The 16,672-nt window shown below is 35.6% G+C and overlaps 2 protein-coding genes across 2 annotated transcripts in view; both read left to right on the forward strand.

Moving 5' to 3' along the window:
- Positions 1-16,672, forward strand: part of VIRMA (vir like m6A methyltransferase associated) — a 56,135-nt gene that overhangs the window by 34,670 nt on the left and 4,793 nt on the right. The window contains exons 11-20 of the mRNA XM_037504118.1: positions 1,406-1,488; positions 3,024-3,117; positions 3,245-3,789; positions 4,315-4,550; positions 5,008-5,260; positions 7,616-7,833; positions 11,072-11,204; positions 13,666-13,818; positions 14,290-14,450; positions 15,109-15,205. Coding sequence (XP_037360015.1) covers positions 1,406-1,488; positions 3,024-3,117; positions 3,245-3,789; positions 4,315-4,550; positions 5,008-5,260; positions 7,616-7,833; positions 11,072-11,204; positions 13,666-13,818; positions 14,290-14,450; positions 15,109-15,205 — 1,973 coding nt within the window. The remainder of the gene's footprint in view (positions 1-1,405; positions 1,489-3,023; positions 3,118-3,244; positions 3,790-4,314; positions 4,551-5,007; positions 5,261-7,615; positions 7,834-11,071; positions 11,205-13,665; positions 13,819-14,289; positions 14,451-15,108; positions 15,206-16,672) is intronic.
- LOC119239499 (small nuclear ribonucleoprotein G-like) lies at positions 6,106-6,569 on the forward strand. The gene has a single exon (XM_037504121.2). It carries the CDS (start codon positions 6,185-6,187, stop codon positions 6,413-6,415), a length of 231 nt encoding a protein of 76 aa, XP_037360018.1. The 5' UTR covers positions 6,106-6,184; the 3' UTR covers positions 6,416-6,569.

Genomic DNA, 16,672 nt, shown 5'->3' on the forward strand with positions numbered 1-16,672 from the left:
TCTTGGAGGGTTGTGGAACCAAGAAGAGACATGATTACCATTTTCACTTTCCTTTAGTCATTCCTATAAAATGTCTGGAACTAGTATATCACATTTTATATTAGAATGCTTTTCTAAAAACATTGTTGGTGATGAAGTATAGATATTATGGCATAGCGTCTAGGAGAATTTTGAGTTCAGTTTTGATAAATGGTATATTTGTGTTTGTCTTGACAATCAGTTTGCTGTTAATTTATTTTGGGGTGATAGTGTTACTTTTAATTTTATAAAGGAAAATCCAGCCTGGCCCCAGCGATGGTGTTGAAGGTGCCGGATTCTGGACCAAGCCAGCCTTGGAAATCCCTATCCCACTTTCAGGGCAGGATGAGTGGGAGTTACCACTCAGGGACAGACGGTGTAGCTTACTACCCATAACAGCTGCTGGGAGTTCACCTATCAATCTATCAGATAACAACCTGTGTGGCCCCTCTGATTTCGGGGGCACTGGTTGATACCTGATCAGTTTCTGCTACAGGCACCACTGCTATGGAGACAGTACTCTCACATACCCCCTACCAATACACACACACACACACACACACGTATACACACACTCATACACACACACATATATAATATGCATTTAACTTAGGAAATTGACAAAATTTAAAATTCATGTTACAGGAACAGGCACTTAGCAAATACCCCTCCCCCTCCAGTTTGATCCTTTAGAAATTGATACATTTTGTGTATGATTTTTATTTTTGGGTGTGGGAAGCAGCAGTTAGCTTAATAAACACTGTGTTATGTTAGCTTATAAATAGTTTTATAAATTTTTTAATGTTATATGTTGATTGTTGCAAAAAATTCAATTTAATTAGATGATCCTGTTTACACATATATATTTTTAAGTTTTCAGAAACTAAATAGCTAAGAGTAGTCACTTTTTTTTTTTTTAATTTATTTATGTATGCATACAAGAACTGGGGTATAGGCTGGGGTGGGTAGTGAGAGGATTCACCAGAGACAGAGTAGGGAGCAGAACAGGCAGATCCACTGAAAAACACTGCTAAAGGGAGCAGCGGGCAAGACAGGAGAGGTCTGCTGTGCCATGTGGGTCACCTCACTGGCTGGGGATCGAACTTGTGCTGCCGTAGTTGTGGATTGCTTCATAATGCTGACGCTTAACCCCTTGCACCACCAGGGAGACCCCTCACTTCTTATTTCTAAACGAGTGTAGAAAGGCACTTAGATTTCATTTGAAAGTTTGTTTAAACATTTAGAGATGAGTTCATCCTTGTATAAAATTTAGATTATTGATCTGATCTGGATCTAATAATTTTGTTTGGGAAAGAATACCTTTACTTATTTGTTATAAAGGCTTTTATTTTAAAATACATTATAAATTTCTCTTTTTGTTTTTAAGAACTTGGCAAGTGGCTTGAACCTCTGAAAAACCTTAGGTTTGAAATTAACTGCATTCCAAACCTAATTGAATATGTTAAACAGGTAAGAGAAACTTAAAAGTGTTTTTATCTTACAGAACTGCATGATAGTTTATAGTAATATTACATAAGTCACTTAAGTAGATAATGGGAGTAACTGTTAAGTGTACTTGATTTACTAAACTTTGTCGTAAAGATTATATTGTGTATAGTTGTAGAAGGATGTGTATTGTGAACACAACAATCTAAGATGAGAAACACAAAAGAAAGAAATTTTATTATTTTAAGTTTCTCCTCTGAATTTTATTTAAAAACATTAAAAAATATTTAAAGTGTTATTTCTAACTTTTTAAAATTATATGCTGCTTTGTGGAAGTTATAAAAACAAGGCAACTTAAGCATAAATGTATATTATGTAATACTAAAACATTCCCTGTTGTATTCTTAGATTTGAAAGAGGTTTAGCATCCACAGTATGTTGTAAAATCTAGTCATTGCTTCATTTTTGGGAGCGAGGATGAATAGAGTACATGAAAAGGAGCTATTTTAGTTCTTAACATAGATTATCATACATTTTATATTCTACCTTTGGTTTAGTCAATACTTTTTAATGTTCTGAATTTTATTTACTTATTTTCTTTAATCAGGTAACATTGGTTTATAATGCTGTGTATGATTTAGGGGAATAGGTTCATATCTCCTCAGATGTATGCCACACCACCCTCTCCATCAAGCCATCATAAGTGCTTCACCTTAGTTAATTGGGCCCTCTTCCCCTTTTGTCCCTGTCTTCCTCATACCTCCCCCTCTAGTACTTTTTAACACTTTACTTTGTAATTATTCATTTTATTAATTTAATATCAGTTGACTTAATCAGTGCAACATGTATTGAAGATCAAATAACCTTTATAAGGTTTGTGTTTTACAATTTAAAATTATGCAAGTTTGTAATTTGAAATTTTTCTTGAAAAGCATTTGGATTTTGATAGTTTAAATCTTTCTGAAAGTTTTAATTAAGACAAGTGCACTTGGGCCTCCCCAGTGGCGCAGCAGTTGAGCGCTGGGTTGCGAAGCTGCCCGCGGCCTCTGTGGCGCTGGTTCGATCCCCGGCTGCTCCCTGGCCACCGGAGGAGGGTCCCGCATGGCGCGCAGACCTCTCCTGCCGCCCGCTGCTCCCCTCAGCAGTGTACTTCGGTCCTTCTGCCTGCTCTGCTCCCCGCTCTGGCTCTGGTGAATTCTCTCACCCTCCCGCGCTTCTGGCTGTACCCAGTGCTTGTATAAATAAATAAATCTTAAAAAAAAAAAAAAAAAAGAAAGAATAAAATAAAAAAAAAAAAAAGACAAGTGCACTTGGATCTGGACAACAGACATGCTTTTAACATAGGACTTTTATCATAGAATTTGACTTTTTGCATAAAATACTCCATCTTAGACCTCTTGCTGCAGGAAGATTCCATGGAATGCACCAAAAGAAGCAGGGAAACTAGCCCCATGGGAGTCTCAGTTGAAATCTGTGTTTTTAACTACCCTTCTCTGAAATTTACTCTTGATCTGATTGGTACCAAGAAATTAAATTTCTGTTCATTTTTATTTTTACAGAATATCGATAACTTGATGACTCCAGAAGGAGTTGGCCTGACCACTGCCCTGCGTGTTCTCTGTAATGTGGCATGCTCACCACCCCCTGTTGAAGGTAATGTGGCCACTTATACCTTAAAAACTTTCTAAAGCCTAGTATAAATATTACTTATTAAATATTCAGAATTCTTAATTGTTTATTAACATGTAAGTAATTATTTTTCCCCTTATCCTTTATAAAGGTCAACAGAAAGACCTGAAATGGAATCTTGCTGTTATTCAGCTTTTTTCTGCTGAAGGAATGGACACCTTTATTCGGGTTCTGCAGAAATTGAACAGTATTCTGACTCAGCCTTGGAGGCTCCATGTCAACATGGGGACTACCCTTCACAGAGTTACTACTATTTCAATGGCTCGCTGCACACTCACTCTTCTTAAAACTATGTTAACGGAACTCCTGAGAGGTGGATCCTTTGAGTTTAAGGACATGCGTGTTCCTTCAGCACTTGTGACTTTACACATGCTCCTGTGCTCTATCCCCCTCTCAGGTCGTTTGGATAGTGATGAACAAAAAATTCAGAATGATATCATTGATATCTTACTGACTTTTACACAAGGAGTTAACGAAAAACTCACAATATCAGAAGAGACTCTGGCCAATAATACTTGGTCTTTAATGTTAAAAGAAGTTCTTTCTTCAATCTTAAAGGTTCCTGAGGGATTTTTTTCTGGACTCATACTCCTTTCAGAGCTGCTGCCTCTACCATTGCCCATGCAAACAACTCAGGTATCACTTCCATATCACATGCATCTTATAAATGACTGCAGTAACACATTTTTAAAATCCAGTGAATTTGTTAAAAAAAAAAAACAAAAACAAAAACCCTCATCCCTGTTCCCTAAAAAAGACATAAAATAATGAGGGTAAGATAAAACTGAAGCAAGTTGGTCAAAAGGAAATGGGGGTAACATTTTAAATAAGTTTTTGTTAATGTGAATTTTATTATGCTGTTATGTATAATTGTATTTTTGTTATTTTTAAATCTTCTCCCCCCTTTATCATGTGTTAGAATTTGCCATTAACTAGATTGTCTCACCAATGGACTCTGCTCTACTGACTGCTAATCTGAGAACAATAAGATTTTTTTAGACGTATTGAATTCAAACATGTTTATTTGTGTTATAGAAAATTAAATGTTTTAAGAGTGTGGTAAAGATGTCCTTTTCATAACATTTATTCCTGAACATTTTTTGTGATTGTAAATAAATATTAAAAAAATCTATGTACATACAAATTATACTTTTTTAACAGGTTATTGAGCCACACGATATATCAGTGGCACTCAACACCCGAAAATTGTGGAGCATGCACCTTCATGTTCAAGCAAAGTTGCTCCAAGAAATAGTTCGCTCTTTCTCTGGCACAACTTGCCAGCCCATTCAGCACATGTTACGGCGTATTTGTGTTCAATTGTGTGACCTTGCCTCACCAACTGCACTTCTGATTATGAGAACTGTGTTGGATTTGATTGTAGAAGACTTGCAAAGGTATTTTCATTTTGTATTAAAAATTTGTTCAAGTTGTTCTTGACACAGATATATATTTTTTCCACTTAGAATTTGGAAGCCAGAATTTAGACTGCTCAGATAGCATGTGTGTATTTATAGACACATACATACATACATACCTATAAATATATGCATATACATACATATGTGTTCGTAATGAATATATGTATATTTTACTAGGAAAACATTTCATGTGCAAGATATCTTGAAGGTCTTGATTTTGGGTGTTTGAAAGGTAAACTATAAAGTATTCTGATTTAAGAAGTTTATTATAAAAGCCCAAATTTATAAAATTTTATAGTAATTACAAATTCAAGAGAAGTTTCACATCCAAGCAATGAAATGTTTTAGATAACATTTGGATAAGTTGATATGTGTCAAAATAATGCTTTAAAATCAAGAACTTTGTTTACTAAATGTATTGATTTTATTTCAGCACTTCAGAAGATAAAGAAAAGCAATATACCAGCCAAACCACCAGGTTACTTGCTCTTCTTGATGCTCTGGCTTCCCACAAAGCTTGTAAATTAGCCATTTTGCATCTAATTAATGGAACTATTAAAGGTGATGAAAAATACACTGAGATATTCCAGGATCTGTTAGCTTTGGTGCGGTCTCCTGGAGATAGTGTTATTCGTCAACAGTGTGATGAATATATCACATCCATTTTGCAGTCTCTCTGTGATCAGGTATTTATAGTTATTTTATAAATTCTTTATGTGTTTATAAAAGCTTTTCTTGATGTAAACATTGACCATGAACAAGAAATCTGCTTAATTACTCCTCCTGTTGATTAGGAAGATAAAGTTGACCAGTGAGCCAACAATAACGTGGTTTGGTGCTTCCTCAAGTTTGTGCTTCACAAGTTTCTCTGAAGAGTTCTTTTCCTTTTCTTTATGGATTTTGTCCTTGGATAACTGCTTTATGTGCTAATGCATTCTTTGGGTTAGATAAGTGTAGTATTTCATTTTCTAGTTGAATACCAATTCTTTCTTGAATTTTACAGCTTTGTGATTTAAAGCAATATCCTGTTTCCTAATTAGAATAACTTTTCAAAACACTATAGACTACTGCAGTGTGTTTTTAGATGTTCACTAAAAGTAGTGGTGTTTCCCCTTGTTGTCTACATTAACTTTCAGTTTTCAGTTCCATGTTTTAGTGAGAATTTTTAAGCCTTTGTGACTAGAGATTTCTATGTTTAAAATTGTGAAAATGCTCTTGCTCTCAAATCATCAGATGTAATATGTTCTGGCAGGATATTTTTAATAGGCTCACATGTTGGAAGAGTATCTTCTAGCTAGCAGAAAACCCAGTTTGATTACATTTAACACTCAGGACTAAGAAGGAGCAGTTTTGGTGTGACTTGTTTTCACAAAAAGAGGCGCATCCTAGTTGTCCAGTTGACATATATCTCATTCTTGGTTTTACCTTGTTTTATTTCTCTTCTGATTTAAGCTTTGTTTCATTTTGTTGAACTGATTAAAGACAGTGACATCTACCTAAATTTTTTTCTGTAAAAGTCCACTGTATATGCTTCTATAAAAAGAGTGGTGGGTGGGACGGAGGCCGTGGATTTCGTGTGGTGGCAGCTCTGAGCCCGGGGAGTAGACACCATGAGCAAAGCGCACCCTCCCGAGTTGAAAAAATTTATGGACAAAAAGTTATCATTGAAATTAAATGGTGGCAGACATGTCCAAGGAATACTACGGGGATTTGATCCCTTTATGAATCTTGTGATAGATGGGTGTGTGGAGATGGCAACTAGTGGGCAACAGAACAATATTGGAATGGTGGTAATACGAGGAAATAGTATCATCATGTTAGAAGCCTTGGAACGAGTATAAGCAGTGGCTGTGTTCACCAGAGAAATCAGTTGCTTCCCCATGTCCGCTTCCACAGCATCTTTTTACAATGATATGAAAATTGGGTCGTGTACATTTTCTTACTGAACTTTTTGTTAAATAAACTTTTGAAATAGTCAAAAAAAAAAAAAAGAGTGGTGGGAGTTTTCTGTTATTAGTAGCTAAACTTATTTAGCATTAAAAACTTGAATTTTATTTTTTTTAAAGATTTATTTATATACAAGAACTGGGGTACAGGGCAGAGGTGCAGGAGTTGAGCAGACCACCAGAGACATAGTGGGGAACAGAATAGGCAGATTGAAATACAGTGCTGAGGGAGGGGAGCAGCGGGCGAGACAGGAGAGGTCTGCTGCGCCATGTGGGTAGCTCCCTGGCAGGGCAGGGATAGAACTTGTGCTGCAGAGGCTGTGGAGAGGTTCACAGTGCTGTGCTTATTAATCCTTTGTGCCACCAGGGAGCCCTTGAATTTTAAAAATACATAAAAACTAGAGGAAAATATTTAGTTGGAAGACTGCTTATCTGCTCCATTTATCCTTTTTGTGATTTTTAAATTACAATATGGATTATGTTTATTAAAATATATTTCAGGGGGGGGAAGGAGGGGCAGGGAAAGGAAGGACTAGAGTCAAAATAAGGGGGGGTGCAATTGTATGGGGAATATAACCAAAATGAAAATACATACATTGTACAAAGATAAAAAAAGATGTAAGAATTATATAAAATAAAATATTTACATGAAAAAAGAAATTCCTAGAGAAAAAATAGATTTCTTAGAGTGATTCTTTTTAAATTTAAAAATATTCACCTGAATGAATAATATAGCTATTTAAAATATTTTAGTACCTTTTAGTACCAAATATACTTAACAATTTGAAGATAAAAATTACACTCAGTCCAATACTGAAGGAAAAGTTTTAGAAGAGATGTAAAAATATTGTAAAGTAAAATATTTAAATCTTTATTTGTTAGCTGGAAAGTCTTGTTTTAATTTTTATAAAAGAGCAAAATGACTTCTTTGTTCTTCATGTATTTGATTCTATTTGGGATGGGATGTAACAAAATTTTACTGTGATAATTATGTACATTAATTGCTGTGTGTTTCTGAAATAAAAATGTTAAGTGATAGGGATAGTCATTTTTTTTTTTGATTATTTTTTCCCCTGCTCTCCTGTCCCCTCACAGGACATTGCACTCATTTTGCCAAACTCTTCTGAAGGGTCTGTTTCTGAACTGGAGCAGCTCTCCAATTCGCTACCGAACAAGGAATTGATGGCCTCAATCTGTGACTGTCTGCTGGCTTTGCTAGCTAACTCTGAGAGCACTTATAATTGTTTACTGACATGTGTCAGAACAATGATGTTTCTTGCAGAGCATGATTATGGATTATTTCATTTAAAAAGGTAATGCTTTATCTAATCTGATATACTTATGTATGTAATTTTTCACTTTGTCAACCCCCAAATTAATTAATTCATAGCTTATTGTAGAAAGTTGAAGATGGGATTTCATGTTTTTGGAAAAGATTTGTTAGTGGTGAAATGTTAGTAATAAAATCTTTATAGATTTTAATCTATATTATTAAATATTAATTTATTTAATCTATATTATTAAATATTAATTTTATTATTAATTTAATCTATATTATTAAATATTATCTATATTATTAAATATAGATTGAATAGACTAATGAAGGCATCTAATTATTTAAAAGGGACGTTTTATTGTTTCAGAGATGGTAATTCATGCTTTAATATATTTTTGTTGATGAATTTACCTGTAGTCCTTCAAAGGTGATGGTAATGTATTACAGACCCTAACCTTAAAAGTGCTGATTCTGTCTTATTTCTCTAGAGGAATGACCAAGGTGAAATAAATTTGAAATGATACAAGCCTCATACTATTTAGTCTCTCAAGGGTAATTTATGCTTCATTCTCTCTGTGCCCTCATCTTTTTTACTAAGAAGATAGCTGGCTATTTACATAGATTTCTTTGGCAATTTATAGAAGAATTTAGGATTATGAGATAGACAGAAGGGAATGTAAGTTTATACCTCATTATGTCCACAATGGTTGGAAATTTATGTTCCAGGTTCTGTGTTTGGTACTGCTTCTGCCATTTCTTTCTGCTTGTCCTGATAAACCTGTCTCCTCTCCTGTATTCTTTCATTCATTTAGTGACACCTGCTGAACATAAAAGTTTTCCTCTTCCTCCCTTCTTTCTCCTCTCTCTCACCAAAGCTTTAAAATTTCACTTCTTCACTGTACTTTTTCCCATGCTTGAATATTTATTTTATATCCTTTGGAAACTACCTTATACACCATACTTAAAAGCAAGCCAAAAAAGCTTTCCTTGGTTCTTCCATTCCTAGCTGGGTTATGTGCTCTCACAAATTTCCTTTGTATATCTCTGCTATAGTATTTTATTGATTTTGTTGGCTTAGCTAGATTCTGATCTTTTGTTTTAATCTGTAGTCTTTTCTTAAATCATGTTGACCTATTCCTTCTCCATTTAGCTCTGATTTTTCTGCTAAGCTCCAAGTAACCCATATATCTGTTTGATATTTCTACCTGGCTATGTAATGGGTGTGTCAGATTGAACAGACCCAGAGCAGAGCTCTTGATAATTTTGCTTCAAGCATGTTTCTGTCTTACTTATCCCAGTAAATCTTATCACCATCCACCTAGATGCACTATTCAGATTTCCAAGATTCTTGATTATTTTCCTCCCTATATCCATTCCATAAGTAAATTGTATAGATTATACTTCCAAAATATATATTGAATCTGTGTACTGTTTAAAATAGCCTAATCTTTGTGTCCCATTCCTTATCCTCTTCATATTTTTTCACTCTATTTATACTGTTTGCCATTACATTATTTAGATTTATTGTTTATTTGGTTGTCTGCCTCACTAAAATATAAGCTATATAAAGCCAGTGGGAACTATGTATTTTTGGTTATCCTTTCCCACCAACTAGTGTATAGTGGGCACTTATGAAGGAGTGGAAATACTTAGTTCATTTAGTCCACAAACATTTCCCAATTGCTTCTGTGGGCGAGACATTAGGTGCTAGGGATTCGTTTAAAAAAATCCTCCTTCTCAGTGCTTTTGACTAAATGTGTGAGAAACAGTTACGAGCTCATGGTGGCTGCCATTGGAGTGAGTGAACAAGGAGAAAATGATAGAACATAGGGTCAGAGAAATAATGTGGATATAATGGTGGAGGGTGACCATCAAGGGCCTTTGGGTTTATTTTAAAGGTATTGAAGGTTTCAAGAATAGCTAAAAGATTATTTGACTTTTAAAATAGATTGTTCATACTTTTTTTATGTAGCACTCACAAGAACCCTGAGGCGTATCCCACTTTATGTCTTTTATTTATTTATTTATTAATTCTTCCATAGGTTCCACCTTTTGAAAAAGGATTGGCAAACTATGGACTGCAGACTACCTGCCATCAGTTTTTGTACATAAGGTTTTATTGGAACATAGTCAGCCTTTTTATGTTGTCTTTGGCTACTTTCTTACTAAACCCAACAGTTAGTAGTTGTGACTGAGTCAGCTGCTGTGTAGTGGGAGCAGCAGACTGAATTATATATAGCCTGCAAAGCCTAGAATATTTACCATCAGGCTCTGACCCTGCTCTGTACTTACGTCAGATTACAGCATCATAAAGATAATTCTTGGACCTCCCTGGTGGTGCAAGGGGTTAAGCACTGCACTATGAAGCAATCCGTAGCCTCTGCAGCATGAGTTCGATCCCCGGCCAGGGAGGTGACCCACATGGCGCAGCAGACCTCTCCTGTCTTGCCTGCTGAGCCCCTTAGCAGTGGATTTGAGTCAGTCTGCCTCTTCTGTTCACCACTCTGTCTCTGGTAGATCCTCTCACTCCCCGCATCTCTGGCCTGTACTCCAGCACTTGTATGCATAAATAAATAAATCTTAAAAAAAAAAAGATAATTCTTATAAATTGGACTTTCTGGTTAGTCCTCTGAGACAACTATAACCTCTTTTATGTTAGAGAAATCCCTAGGGTATAAGACATGTCAAAATAGGGAACCTGCAAGTTTCATACACAAAATTTTATACCTTTATTCTTGTTTTTGTTTTTTTTTAAAGATTTATTGATTGATTTATACATACATACATACAATCACTGGGTACAGTCAGAAGCGCGGGAGGGTGAGAGAATTCACCAGAGCCTGAGCGGGGAGCAGAGCAGGCAGAAGGACCGAAGTACACTGCTGAGGGGAGCAGCGGGGCCTGCGCGCCATCTGGGACCCTCCTCCGGTGGCCGGGGATCAGCCGGGGATTGAACCGGCGAAGCAGAGTTTGCGGGCAGCTTCGCAACCCAGCGCTCAACCGCTGCGCCACCGGGGAGGCCCTATACCTTTTTTCTTTATTATTGTTATTTGGGGGAAATTTTTTTAAGATCTTGAAGATCTTAAAAGGAGATGTCATTTATAGATATTGCTTTGTTATATGGTTTATGTACACAGGAACACCAAAGTACTTTTTACATTGTTCTTAATAGTGGACTAAACTATGAAAGAATGGAACTGAGGCATTTTCATTTCTCCTACTAGTATTATATGCTCAGTATTAATACAACATCTTTCTGTCTTCTTTATTTACAGTTCTTTGAGGAAAAACAGTAATGCTCTGCATAGTTTACTGAAAAGAGTGGTCAGCACATTTAGTAAGGACACAGGTGAACTTGCATCTTCATTTTTGGAATTTATGAGACAAATTCTTAACTCTGACACAATGGTGAGTGTTGTATGTATATGTGTTTGTGTGTATATTTGGTGTTTGTTAAATTTATGAACTCACTCCAGTCTAAAATTATTTTGGAATAGTGTTCTTTGAAACTGATAATGTTCTTTGGGCGTCCCCATACCCTATATGTTTTTGATTTATAAAATACATGTTTAAGAGTGGAATGTATTATCTTTTAAATTATTACTCATTAATTTGTAAATATACTATGACTTTTCAACTTAGACAAAAAATTACAAATAGTGTCTTTATTTTTTTACGTAATTCTTTACTTTGGGCAGCCTTGCTAGGGTCACTCAGAATGGTCAAGTTTTATCTGTCTCTTAATCAGATATTTACTTACTGCCATTTAATTGAGCATTACTGATTGTGTTTTGGATCTTGTGATTTTTGGAGTAAATGTGAATTTCATTATACTAGAGTGTTTTGGATCCATAGTAGATATAAATTAAATATATTATTTCCCTGTCTAAAATCTTACTATTAAAATTTAAGAATTTCTGTCATTAGTATTTTTCAAAATCATGGTATACATTGTGTACTGAATTTCAGAAGTCATCAAGAGGCCTGTATTTAAAAGTGGTTGTGATCAAAATTTAAGTTTTGAAATATCACTCCTGATAGAGCTTAACTGTACACATTAGTATATAAAAGCTCTAAGATGCCCTGGAATGATTAGAAACTTGCTTTACTGCAACCTAATCCAGCTTTGTCCCAATGTATTACCTGTGAAATGTGTGTGTGTGCATGCACATGTGTGCAAATGTTCATTATTCTATGAGTCACTTTTAACTGCCTTAAAAATCGGCTGTGCTCCACCTGCACATTTTTCCCCCAGCCCCTGGCAACCACTAATCTTTTTACTGCTTCCTTACTTTTTTTATTTTCCAGATTATTATGTATTTGGAATCATACAGTATCAGCAATTCTTCCAAATCTTTTCACGGCTTGATAGCTCATTCCTTTTAGTGCTGAATAATATTCCATTGTCTGGATGTTACCCATTTTATTCATCCATTTACTTCATGAAGGACATAATTGTTTTCTTCCAAGTTGTGGCAGTTATGAATAAAGCTGTTACAAATTTTTGTGTATAGGTTTTTTTGTGGACATAAGTTCTCCCCCCATCCTTTTAAAAAATTCTGATTATTTTGGTCTGTTTCTAACCTTTAAAAATAATAATCATTGTAGTACTTTCTGATTCAGCTAACACTAAATTTCTGTCTTTTGGTGAAAGAGGTATGAATACCTAGGAGTGAGGAAAGAGGCCAAATTGATGCTTTATAATCTATAATTTAGTTAATATGTTTATTTCTATAAAGTATACTTACTCTCTTAATTAATTTATCGACATTTAGGGATAGTTCCTTAAAAGAGAACTCTTCACTGTCTGTTTTTGCCAGGACACTCTGATTATTTTAACTCATTTGCCTTGGTTTTTAAATACAAAACATAGACTAGACCTTTATCAACCTACTCTTCACCTCCATCTCTAAATAGAGAATATGAAACCCTTGTAGACATATTATCTTACTCAACTTCTCATTAAAATTGTCTACTTTTTTCCTTAATACTATGTAAGTGACTTCCTTATTCTAGAATTTTCTGAAAGGCACAGTAGACTAATGTGCTTCAGGCACAGTATCAGTTTTAGTGGGACTGTTAAGAATAATTTTCATTGAAATGTGTCTAGTTATAGGAAAAATGATAGGAGACCCCAACAAATTTTAATTGTTAATGCTTATTCAGAAATGCTAAATCCTGCATCATGAATTGGTGGGTATTAGTTCATAAGAGGTATTCATTTTGAATTGTATAAAATAGGATTGTGTTCTAGAGATTTGAAATTACTTAAGTGTTCTTTCATATATTACAATATGGCTGAATTATTGTTGTGAACCAATATGTTTTTTACTGAAGTTTTCTAAGGTTGAATTATCATCCTCAAATTAATTTAATTTTTTCTTTTTATTGCTTTTTTTCACCCAAATTAATTTTATCTAGCATACTTTAAAAGCAGAAAAATACTACTTTTTATATATGACAGAAAGTAGCTTTAACTATGATAGTTACTCTTTAGCTGTTTGCCTTTATTCCAGAAAGATAAATTCTGATTCCATCAATTCTTTGTTATAGTAGGCATTTTATTAACTCTTTAATATCATTAGTACGTTATATGTCCTGTAAGTGCCAGTGTTTTTGACATTGGATATTTTTGTGAGAAATGTTGGTGCCAAATCTTGGTTGAGTAACTTAAATACATGTGTTCACTTATTTTTTTGAAAACGTATGCCAGTTTTGAGCTGACTAAATCCTTCTTAAAACCATTTGTACTGATGCAAAATTGTTACATTGAGGGGAAGGTTGCAGCAAATGGCTTAAATGTGAATAATTGGAAGCATTTTTGCAAACTTCTCTGCTCTCAAATTTAACTTGTGTGTGACATTTACAGGGATGTTGTGGAGATGATAGTGGTCTCATGGAAGTAGAGGCAACTCATCCATCACGGACGATGAGTATTAATGCTGCAGAGTTAAAACAGCTTCTACAAAGCAAAGAAGAAAGTCCAGAAAATTTGTTCCTTGAACTAGAGAAGCTTGTTTTGGTAAAAAAAGTAAAACAAAAACAGAAACAAAATAAAAACACCTCATTTCCAAAAACATATTTTGTTCTCAGTTTGACTAGTACATGTTTTTCACAGTGACCTTTTTAAATAGTGTACATACACATAGTTGGGTATTTATCCTATTTGAAATAAACTCTTTGATTTAATAATTTGGAGTGAATTCCTTCATACTGCTATAAATCTTTAGGAGTAAATGAAGGCAGTACTTTTTGAAATGTCCATTATTTGCATACAGGGTCCCCCTTGCTACCATTTTTAGAAATAAAATGACAAGTATTTTTAGTATTTATTTTAATATGTTTAGTGTTATACTGGTACTTTCTTGATGGTATTCCCTATTTCTTAGTTATGCAACAATACAGCATTTTTCTTCTAAAGAGTAAGTAGATTATGGGCATAAGTGTTCAAGTTTTACCTGCAGCTTCTTACTCTGCTTGTGTTTGTATCTAGGAACACTCAAAAGATGATGACAATCTGGATTCTTTGTTGGACAATGTAGTTGGACTTAAGCAGATGTTGGAGTCATCAGGTGATCCTTTACCTCTTGGTGACCAGGATGTAGAACCAGTACTTTCAGCTCCAGAATCTCTCCAGAATCTTTTTAATAATAGGTAATACAAACAATGTTTTGTGGTTGAGTACATATTGTAAATGTAATGGTTATAGTCTAGAGAGGACCAGCAAATTTTTTTTTAGTATAGGGCCAGGTTGTAAAAATTATAGTTTTTACAGCTTATATACAGTTTCTGTTGCATATTCTTTTGTGGCTTTTGTTTCTTTAAAACAGGAACAACAAACTTTAAAATAGACTGATAATTCCTGGAAGTTCTCTTGCTTTATAATCAGTGACCAAATGGGGGCCATAATTACTGATCCCTGGTCTAGTAGATATTTGCCTCTTGATCTTTGAAGTACTGTAGTTTATGTCTGTTGTCTTTGTGGAATTATTCTCTAAATTTAGAAAAATAAAACTTGGACAGTTTGTGCATACACAGGTACTAAACTAGATTTTTTGTATATAAATCCAGTGTGCTCTTTTATTTTACTGAAAGTTTGAAAATTGTCATAACGGGGTATAAGTGTCCATAGTAGTGTTTTTAAGGATACTTAATTCTTAAATAGTCTTATAAAGGAGTCTTTTAAGAACTAACTTTACTAGTACTTTAGAGGGTACATTTTAAATTATATTTTCTTGATTTTTTACTTAGAAGATAATTAAAATATCTAATTTTGTAACTGCTTTTTTACCAAATAATTGTGCTTTTCTAGGACTGCGTATGTGCTAGCTGATGTCATGGATGATCAGTTGAAATCAATGTGGTTCACTCCCTTTCAGGCTGAAGAGATTGATACAGAACTGGATTTGGTAGGAATAATTTCATTACTATTACTTAGAAAAAATTTATTACTGATACTTAGAAAAAATGATATTTTTTTCCTTTGGTATTGCTAGCATTAAGATAACACTAAAATAGTATATGGCTGTTAAAATCTAAGATGCCAGGTGCAGAAAGGCCACTAGTATATGAATTTACTTCATGATCCTCTGTATTCTGATGTGCATAAAGAAATAGTCATTAGGATCAACACAGAACCCTGCTTTAGTTAGCCTTTTCTTTCTTACTGGACAATCCTCCTCCTCTCCCTTGTGTTTGTTTGTTTGTTTGTTTATTTATTTATTATTTATTTTATACAAGCACTGGGTACAGTCAGAATCGAGGGAGGGTGAGAGAATTCACCAGAGCCAGAGTGGGGAACAGAACAGGCAGACGGATGAAATACACTGCTGAGGGGAGCAGCGGGAGGCAGGAGAGGTCTGCGCACCATGTGGGATCCTCGCTGGCGGCCAGGGATCGAACTGGTGCTGCAGAGGCTGCGGGCAGCTTTGCAGCCCAGCGCTCATCCGCTGCACCACCAGGGGAGGCCCTTATTTATTTATTTTTTATAGATTTATTTATTTATGCATACAGTAACTGGGGTACAGGCCAGAGGTGTGGGGGTGAGAGGATTCTCCAGAGACAGAGGGGAACAGAACAGGCAGATTGACTGAAATACACTGCTGAGGGGAGCAGCGGGCAAGTCAGGAGAGGTCTGCTGTGCCATGTTGGTTGCTCCCTGTCTAGGGATCGAACTCGTGCTGCAGTGGCTGTGACCAGCTTCATAGGTTGCGTCTTAACCCCTTGGGCCACCAGGGAGTTCCCCCCTTGTGTTTATTTTTAATGGTGAATGGAAAGACATCTGCCTGCTGTGCTTTGGCCTATGCCTCTTGGGACTGTGGGGCCAGCTCCACACTGTCTGCTTTTGGCTGGAAGGCCCAGCTGGGGAAAGCCAGTGGTGGCAGCAGAAGTCTGAGCGGCCACTTGGGGAGGACACTGAGAGGCTGTCCAGGGACCATGGCCTGGGAGATGCAAAGACTGTGCCTGCACACATCCCTTCTCACCCCTACCAGGCCAAGATTTAAATTTCAACATAGTCCATTTCATGCTTCTAAGAGACATATTAGGACGGATGATTTTAGCCACATCTTATACCATATGTTGCTTCATTTCTTGATCAAAGAAATTCATTTGGATATTCTCTATTCTATAAAATGCTAGTATTTCTCATGTGCAATAAAATTAAAAGAATGATTTGCTTCACATTTAAGGGATACCTTAGGAGGTGTAATGTACCTTAGGAGGAGGACTCCTTTTCCTTCTTTAAATACCAATACAGGGCCTCCCCGGTGGCGCAGCGGTTGAGCGCTGGGTTGCGAAGCTGCCTGCAGCCTCTGCAGCGCCGGTTCGATCCCCGGCTGCTCCACGGCCACCAGAGGAGGGTCCCACATGGCGCG

The sequence above is a fragment of the Talpa occidentalis genome, unplaced genomic scaffold (genome assembly GCF_014898055.3).
Source record: "Talpa occidentalis isolate TD23 unplaced genomic scaffold, MPIMG_talOcc4v2.1, whole genome shotgun sequence".
Classification (NCBI taxonomy): domain Eukaryota; kingdom Metazoa; phylum Chordata; class Mammalia; order Eulipotyphla; family Talpidae; genus Talpa; species Talpa occidentalis.

Excerpts from the sequence above, each read along its gene's own strand:
- LOC119239499 (XM_037504121.2), top strand. The coding sequence starts at position 6,185 with ATGAGCAAAGCGCACCCTCCCGAGTTGAAAAAATTTATGGACAAAAAG.